At 45.8% G+C, this 8,713-nt stretch overlaps 1 protein-coding gene and 1 long non-coding RNA gene across 10 annotated transcripts in view; one reads left to right on the forward strand and one right to left on the reverse strand.

Annotated features, from left to right (window-relative positions):
• Positions 1–1,576: 1,576 nt before the first annotated feature.
• LOC309608542 lies at positions 1,577–8,697 on the reverse strand. Its single transcript, XR_014232949.1, has 3 exons — positions 8,220–8,697; positions 5,193–5,335; positions 1,577–4,326 (listed from the first exon to the last, which is right to left on the reverse strand). It is a non-coding gene; the product is annotated as an uncharacterized lncRNA (long non-coding RNA).
• The window catches only part of GLB1 (galactosidase beta 1), a 99,002-nt gene continuing 98,136 nt past the window's right edge, over positions 7,848–8,713 (forward strand). For 7 of the 9 annotated variants that reach the window (XR_014232882.1, XR_014232883.1, XR_014232884.1 and 4 more), the window contains exon 1: positions 7,848–8,016. Coding sequence is in view for 3 of the 9 variants with exons in the window: in XM_082348545.1 (XP_082204671.1) it covers positions 7,945–8,016 (72 nt within the window). In the remaining 6 variants the exon portion in view is untranslated. The remainder of the gene's footprint in view (positions 8,017–8,713) is intronic. The other 2 variants (XM_082348546.1, XM_082348544.1) reach the window with 2 other exon arrangements.

The raw sequence follows: 8,713 nt of genomic DNA on the forward strand, positions 1-8,713 counted from the left end.
AACAGTTGCTTCCCATGATAATTCAACACAATTTATAAATGGAAGTGAAACCAGACAATGTCTACAGTGGCTGACCCCTGCTTCCGGGGTCTGTTCAGCTTCACTAGAGCTGTGTCCAAGAGTGTCTCCTCCCTAAAGGAGCCAGCGTCCCCCAGGTGACTTTAATGACAAATTCTCTTTCACATCATGAATTTATTCATTCTTTCAATACACTGTTCAGCATCTACCTTATACCAGGTCCTGCCCTTGGCACTGGAATGCAAACATGAATCAGACATATATCCTCGACTGAAAGGAACTTCCAGTCGAGTAGAGATAAGACGTCTATATTTTTTTCATTTGTTCCATTAACCTATAGTGAACTGTTCCATTAACCTATAGTGAACCTATAGGCACTGTATTAAATAAATATCACCTCTTTCCTAAGGGAACTCAAAGTCTGGAGAAGACATAAGTAAACCTTCAATTACCCACCACCAGAGCTGGAAAGAGTGCTGTGTGGGCCCCAAACAGAGCTGGGTAACTGTCTTAGTGGGTTCAGGCTGCTATAACAAAATTACCATAGACTGGATAACTTATAAACAGAAATTTATTTCTCACAGTTCTGGAGGCTGAGAAGCCCAAGATCAAGGTGTTGGCAGATTTGTGTCTGGTGAGAACCTGCTCTCTGGTTCATTGATGGCCGTCTTCTCACTAGGTCCTGACCGGATAGAAGGGGCAAGGGAGTTTTCTGGAGTCTCTCTCTTTTTTCTTTGGCTGGGCAGCTTGCGAGATCTTAGTTTCCTGACCAGGGATTGAACCCAGGCCACGGCAGTGAAAACACCAAGTCCTAACCACTGGACCACCAGGGAATTCCCTGGAGTCTTTTTTTGGCCACGCAGCATGCGGGATCTTAGTTCCCCAACCAGGAATTGTGCCTGGGCGCCTGCAGTGGTAGAGCAGAGTCCTAACCACTGGACTGCCAGGGAAGTCCCAGGGGTCTCTTTTTTAAGGGCACTAATCCCATTCATGAAGGCCCCGTCCTCATGAACTAATCACCCCAAAGACCTCAAAGACCTCACCTCCAAACACCATCACTTTGGGGATTAGGTTTCAACATATGAATTCCGTGGGGGCTGGGGGTGGGACATAAATATTCAGTCTATAGCACTAATCTAGTCTGAGTCTGGGAAAGTTTCTTGCAAGAGGCCATTCTTTTTTTCTTTTTTTAAAATTTGTTTAATTTATTTATTTTTGGCTGTGTTGGGTCTTCACTGCTGCACACAGGCTTTCTCTAGTTGAGGCGAGCAGGGGCTACTCTTCCTTGCGGTGGCTTCTCTTGCTGCGGAGCAGGGGCTCTAGGCACGTGGGCTTCAGTAGTTGCAGTACACAGGCTCAATAGTTGTGGCTCGCAGGCTCTACAGCACAGGCTCAGTAGTTGTAGTGCACAGGCTTATTTGCTCCACGGCATGTGGGATCTTCCCGGACCAGGGCTCGAACCCGTGTCCCCTGCATTGGCGGGTGGATTCTCAACCATTGAGCCACCAGGGAAGCCCCAAGAGGCCATTGTTGAACTCCTTTAAAGGGCCTGAAAAAATGGAATAGAAGTTTGCTGGAGGCAAAAATGAACAAAGGAAGAAGATTCTGGGCGAAGAAAACAACACTACAAAGGAGAAGACAAGTGATGGGACTGGAGGCCAAATAACACCATAGGAGACCCCTCAGTGTGATCTCCATAAGAAAAATGAGGGCCTGGGAATTCCCTGGCGGTCCAGTGGTTATGACTCCATGCTTCCACTGCTGGGGGCCTGGGTTCAATCCCTGGTCAGGGAACTAAGATCCCACAAGCTGTATGGCGTGCCCCCCACAAAAAAATTAAATAAATAAAATAAATTAATTAATTAAATAAAATAAAGATGAGGGCCTGAGTTAAGGCACAGACCATAAAGGGCCATAACACAGAGAAAGATAAATGTCATAAGTTAGATGTAGGTAGAGTGGTGTGGAAATTGTTAGAAGGAAAGAACTCCTTCAGCTAGTGCAAGCACTGATTACTTCATTACAAAAGAGGTATTAAATCTGGGACTTGAATTGGGAATGAGTTGTGACCTATGGTCCTAAAAGCAAAATCTAAGAGGACGTCTCCAAAACCCACGGTTAGAGAAAGTTCAGGAAATACATACAGGCAACGGTAGGCTGCAGAGCAATTTCTTCATGTTCAACAAATAATTATCTTATCCTGGGCTAGAAAACGGAGGCTGAGGCAAGAATTAAGTGCTCATTCTTTATTTGGGAGGTAAACCCATGACAGTGGGAGAGACAGGAGAGGCAAAGAGGGAAAGGAAGGATGAGACGCAACACAAAGTAATGTGTTACCACACTGGCTACGGCTTCAGAACAGCCTTGGCATGTGGACCCACTAGACTACTGGAATGTCTCTGAACAGGCTATACAGAGAAACCACTCCTTGAAATAGTTGATCCGAGGGAAGAAGGGAGAGGTCATCTATTTACTGGCTCTTTTCCTCCTCTGATTTCTGTTGCACTATGGTTCTCTACGGGGGAGTGAACTTGCCTGCCCCTCTGGGTTGCACCACCCAGCCTCTGGCAGCCACGTAGGAAGCATGGTGCTTTGTTCCAGTGAGTGCAGAGGTGTGTAGAGGAGCCAGAAACTCCAGACGGTTGGTTTGGGGCAGAAGATGTGCTGCCAGGGCAGCTGGGGGGAACAGGAAGCCTAGAGCTCTGGAGACAAGTGACTAGGGAATCTGAGGCATCACACAGATCATGTTTGATATAGCAGTTAGAGAGGTTGTGATCAAATTACCATGGAAACTCTCTGACCCAGAAGTTGCAAACTTAAATCTCTCATGGGGCCTGCAGGCCATGTCAAAAGAACAGTGGACCAGATGGAGATCGTTGCCAACTGGAAGAACCTACCTGCCTAAAGAATGTCCCAATGCATATCTCTGATCTACTGTTACCCTGGTATGGCCAGACCTTCTGATCTTTGAAGAGAAACTGGAAATCCAGATTATGTAAATTCCCCTGATTAAATATTGACAATTCCATTGATTATATAAAATTTAAGACACCGATGGGCCAACATGGTGACTGTCAAAACAAATAGCCCTCTGGCCATATCTAGTTGTAACCTTCGATTGAGCTAGAAAACTACTGTGATCATTCAGAGACATGAACCATGGCTGCAGATGTGGATATAAAGACAGAGAGGGCTAAATCCGGGGGCCCACACGAAGAAGAAACAACAGGCCTAGATCAAACACGAAGGGGAAAAAAACAACACTGCAAAGAAGCAGCTGGGAGACCCTAGGGAAGCAGATGCTTTTGCCAGATAGTGAAGGCGAAAGAAGATAGGAGAGAGAGTGTTTAAAACAAAGTCATTTTTCCCCCCCACTAAGGCCGGCCTCACTTGGGGCATTTGTTTTTAGATCTCAGACTCCTGAAAGGGAGTTCGAGGACATGGTGACAAGGGCATCCTAATGCTCATGACTGTCAAGAGGGATGGGCCAGTCCTGGGACACAGCTGTTAACTTTTATTGGTATTGTGGGGAAACTGTTGTCCAATGATTTCACAATTTTATCTTTTTATTGTTTCATAACCATACCCATCAGTTGGTTGCACAATTTAACCCCAGGATACAGGTTTTGGGACTTACTGTATCAGAAAACTCAAAGACTCGTGAGAAGCATGAGGAATTGCTGCACATCAGAATTGTCCACATCTGTTGGCAGGAGGCTTTATTATTTATTTTTTAAATAACTTTTTATTTTCATATAAGAATTGCTATATGCCCTTTACCTAATTCATCAATTGTTAACATTTTGCCTTATTGCCCTTATTTGCTCCATAATCATGCACATCTAATAATATGTATATTATGTATTATGTATAATTTTATATATAAACATATACATATGATCATTTGAGAGGAAGTTGCAGACATTATGCCCCTTTACCCCTAAATGTTTCAGAGTGTATTACCTTTTTTTGTGTGTGTGTGATTTTTTTTAACAATTTTTTTTTTTAATTTATTTATTTATTTTTATTTTTGGCTGTGTTGGGTCTTCGTTGCTGCACGTGGGCTTTCTCTAGTTGCAGTGAACAGGGGCTACTCTTCGTTGTGGTGCATGGGCTTCTCATTGCGGTGGCTTCTCTTGTTGCGGAGCACAGGTACTAGGCGCGCAGGCTTCAGTAGTTGTGGCGCACAGGCTTAGTTGCTCCGTGACATGTGGGATCTTCCTGGACCAGGGATCGAACTGGTGTCCCCTGCATTGGCAGGCGGATTCTTAACCATTGCACCACCAGGGAAGTCCCAGAGTGTATTTCCTAAGAACATAACCACCGTATTGTTATCAAAATTAGAAAATTTAATCTTGATACAATATTATTTTCTAATCCATAGTCTATATTCAACTTTTGTTAATTGTCCCAATAATGTCTCTTGTAGCAATTTTTTTTCCTGGTTCACGATCCAATCTGGGATCAAGCACTGCATTTAGTTGTCATTTCTTTTTAGTGGAGGCCTTGTTTTTTCCTTGCTTTTAACATCTATCATTTAGTATTCCTAAAACCTATTGCAAATTACAATCATTTTAATAGAACTTTAAAAATATTAGAAATGTAAAGTTAGCTAAATTTTTACACTGAAATACAGATCATAACTGACACTGGGGGACTTCCCTGGAGGTCCAGTGGTTAAGACTCTGAGCTTCCAGTGCAGAAGGCTCGGGTTCGTTCCGTGGTCAGGGAACTAAGATCCCACATGCCAAGCGGTGCAGGCCAGAAAAATAAAAAAAAGAAAGAAAAGAAAAGAACTGACACTGGAACCTGAGGAAAGCTCTGTTAGGACCACAGTGGAAAACAGGTCATTCAAAGGGAGATTGATTCTTGTTCTAAAACTTTACTTATTTATTTTTAATTTTTGTTGGAGTATAGTTGATGTACAATGTTCTGTTAGTTTCTGCTGTACAGCAAAGTGAATCGGTTATACATACACATATATCCACTCTTTTTTTTAGATTCTATTCCCATATAGGTCATAACAGAGTATTGAGTAGAGTTCCCTGTGCTATACAGTAGGTCCTTATTAGTTATCTATTTTATATATAGTAGTGTGCATATGTCAATCCCAATCTCCCAATTTATCCTAACTTGTGCAAAGCCCTGTTAGGATAGAAAAACAAAGTTTTTACCTGTTATTGGGCCGCATATGTCTCTTCCGTTCATTGTTCTTAGGCTACTGATGAGGCCTCTGTGCTTCTCAAGCCACCTTTGGTGAAGGATCACTTTTGTTTCTGCGATTATCAGTGCTCTTTCCCATCTTTCAAGGACTGATCTGGTTGTACAAATTTATAACAAAAAATTACTAGAAAAAATAAATAAAAATAGACATAAAATTCACATCTAATTTTTTCATTATTAGATGCAACAGACAAACTTTCTCAAATTGCTATAAGTTTCCAAATACCTACTCTGAATTTCTGTACTTACCTTATGTCACTGGTCCTCGGACCACACTTAGAGTAGCACTGGTCTATATCAGAGCATGCCGCATATATAGTTGTGTATGTGGACATCTTTCTACTGGAAGTGATTCCCTATGGGGTGATAGCCTTCTCAAGGTCATTTCATATTCCCCACAACCTGGAGCAGGAGGTTTACACACCAGCACACACTCTATATGCACACTTGGACAGGAACTAGAAATAAAGTAGGCACAGAAGCATGGCCTTGTAAAAGTAATTCGGGCTCTAATAAACTATAGTGGAAAAGAATATGAAAAAGAATATATTTTGCTGTACACCGGAAACTAACACAACATTATAAATCAACTATACTTCAATTAAAAAATAAAAATAAAAAATAATTCGGGCTCTAAAGTCAGGCAATGAGGGACTTCCCTGGCTGTCCAGTGGTTAAGACTCCGTGCTCCCAGTGAAGGGGGCTTGGGTTTGATCCCTGGTTGGGGAACTAAGATCCCACATGCTGCACAGCAAGGCCAGAAAAAACCAGAGAGCAACAGAAAACAAGTAAAGGACTAAATGGCAAATACCCTTGTAACCACCCTCTAGTTCAAGAAACAAAACTTTGTTGCCCTTCCATGGGGCCCCTCCCAATCTCAGGCCCTCACCCCCACAAGTAACCACTATTCTTGACTTTTATAATCGTCACTCACAGTGTTAAAATCCAGACTAAGTTTTAAAAAGATGCACAAGTTGTAAAAAAATAGTGCTAAAGAAAAAAATTATTCTGACACTTGCTGAAATGGTAAGGAAGACTTCCTTCAAGACTTTTTTGTAATAAGGGTCAACTCTACTGCCATAGGTGGGGAGGGATGGGTCTCAATTCTAAGTACAGCAAAGATAGCTGGGGATTTACAGCCAGCAGAGAGAAGGGCTTGTTGGTGAAAAATTATAAGAGGAGATCTCAAGGGATTCTTGCTAAGGGGAGGTCAAGGACTTAGATGTCAAAGAGAGGTGGGGTGGGAATGAGGACCTTGATCAGATAACAAGAATTGGGGGATTGTTCCTAAACTGACTTAGCAGGATTCTTTGCTAAGGCTGGACAATGCAGGGCCGGCAAGGACAGGACAGGCACAGAAGGCCAAGGTCCAGGTCTAGAAGAGTCTAAAAGAGTCTCTAGTCAGAGGAGCCTAATTAAAGTTTAGTCTAGGAGTCTGTCAATAGACCGCATAATTTAACCGTACATTTGTTTTTTTGTTTTGTTTTGTTTTTGGCTGTGCCCTGAGACTTGTGGGACCTTAGTTCCCCTACCAGGGATCAAACCCAGGCCACCACAGTGAAAGCGCCGAGTCCTAACCACTGGACCACCAGGGAATCCCCTAACCCTACATTTTTATTTTTCAAAACTAAGTTAACAGTATAAAAGTCGAAAATATTTAAAATGAGTGAATTTTGTGGAATGTTAATTATAACTCAATAAAGCTGGAAAAATACATATATTTGAAATCGATTTCCCTAAAGGCTCCTTCCTCTGAGAAAAGGGGGATTTTCAGAGAGTTCGGGGAACTAGGTAGGAAAGACTTAACTTCAGACTCATATCTAGTGGTTAACCAGCGGTCCTGGACACGTTAACTCACAGAGTAGAGACTTCGTTTTCACGAGTGTAAAACTTGGATAAAACTTGTATTTTATGCTCAGTTGACAGATCTGCGTCATCGTAGGGATGTTGAGAGGCTCAAGTGCAAAACTGAAAGATGGGAGGTGTTGCTACTCTTATCTCTCAAAACCCAACGATGAGATAAAAATTCCGCAGCCCCTGGTGCTTTGAGGGTTGGCATTCGGAAAGATTTCGCCACAGTTGAAACACACCTCTAAATATATCAATAACCTGGAAAAGTGGTTCTCAAACTTTAGCATGCATCGGAACTACCTGGAGGGTTTGTAAAAATACAGATTTCTGGATCCCACCCCTAGAATTTCTTGGGCGAGGACCTGCTATTTCCATTTCTAACACGTATCAGAGACAGGATTGGTCTAGGGAACCACACTTTCCAGGCCCCTGGTTTAGTCTTCCGGACAGCCCCGTAGGCAGGGCTGGGAGTCCATCTAGCCCACTTAGGTTTATCTGGCCTCAACTTCCCTCTTCTGTCCTGTCAAGGGAACCAGGGAGCAAGGAGACCCCTGTTAAAGGCCAATCCCGAGGCGCGTTATCAAGCTGCTGACAGCCAGGCCTCCTGAGGGTCTTTGCAAAAGGCCCCTCCCTCCGGCGGAGGCCTGCCGGGGCCAGATAACACCATCCTGCTGTCACGCGGCCGCGCTGGGCCCCAGGCTCCCGCCTCCCTGGGCTCAGGGCCCGGCGGCCCCTGGGCGGGGCGCGGGGCGGAGCCGGCGCGGGGCGGTGCCAGGCCGCGGGTCCTCAGTCAAGTGACACCCGGCGGCTGCCCGGGCGCTGACTGTGGAGCCAGGAGGCCGGAGGGTGGATATGCCGGGGGTCGTTCGCATCCTCTCCCTGCTGCTGGTGCCGCTGCTGCTGGGCTCTGCGCGTGGCTTGCACGTAAGTCCACAGGACCCCCGCGCAGGAATGATGGATAGGGGACAGGCTGGCGGGGGACCGGGCTGGTGCTGCGGCCACCTGGGGTCCCAAAGGGCGGAGGTCCTGGGACCCCAAGGCGCGCCCGGGCCCGCAAGGCAACCGGGGGAGCTCAGGCAGGGGGCTGAGCCGGCAGAGGGCCGGCCGGGCGGGGCGAGCTTCCTTACCGGTAGCTCTGTCGCTCGTGTGTTCCGCCCCTGCCGCCTCTTTTCGCTGGGACCTACTTCCTTATTGGTGCAATGAGGGGCTGAGATGAGGTGCTTTCCAGCTTTGCGGGTTTCCGGGAGGGGAATTCCAAGTAGCGCGCGTTCTTGGAGGGCGCCTTGGGCTCTGGCTTGGCGCGCCCTCCCTTGCCAGCGCTCAGCGGAGCGCTCCGGAAGGAGAAAAATGGGGTCAGGAGAGGCCCCCGCAATGGGAACATTGGATTAATTATTACCTTCGAGGTGTTCTCTTTTCGGACATTTCGTGCCCTTCTCGGCCCTTCCCGCCGCCTACTTTTAAGGCTTGGATTTTACAAACCTTCAGGGTTTGGCGGCGGGCAAGAGGCAGGCTGCAGATAGCCGCCAGCGTTGCTGGAGGGAGGTCTGGCGGGGCGAGGTGCTGGGCGGTGCGGGGCGTTCACGATTGCGGGAGAAGAACTACAGCCTCAGTCCACCCGGCA

Source organism: Balaenoptera borealis (genome assembly GCF_965194805.1).
Source record: "Balaenoptera borealis genome assembly, chromosome: 12".
NCBI classification, from domain to species: domain Eukaryota; kingdom Metazoa; phylum Chordata; class Mammalia; order Artiodactyla; family Balaenopteridae; genus Balaenoptera; species Balaenoptera borealis.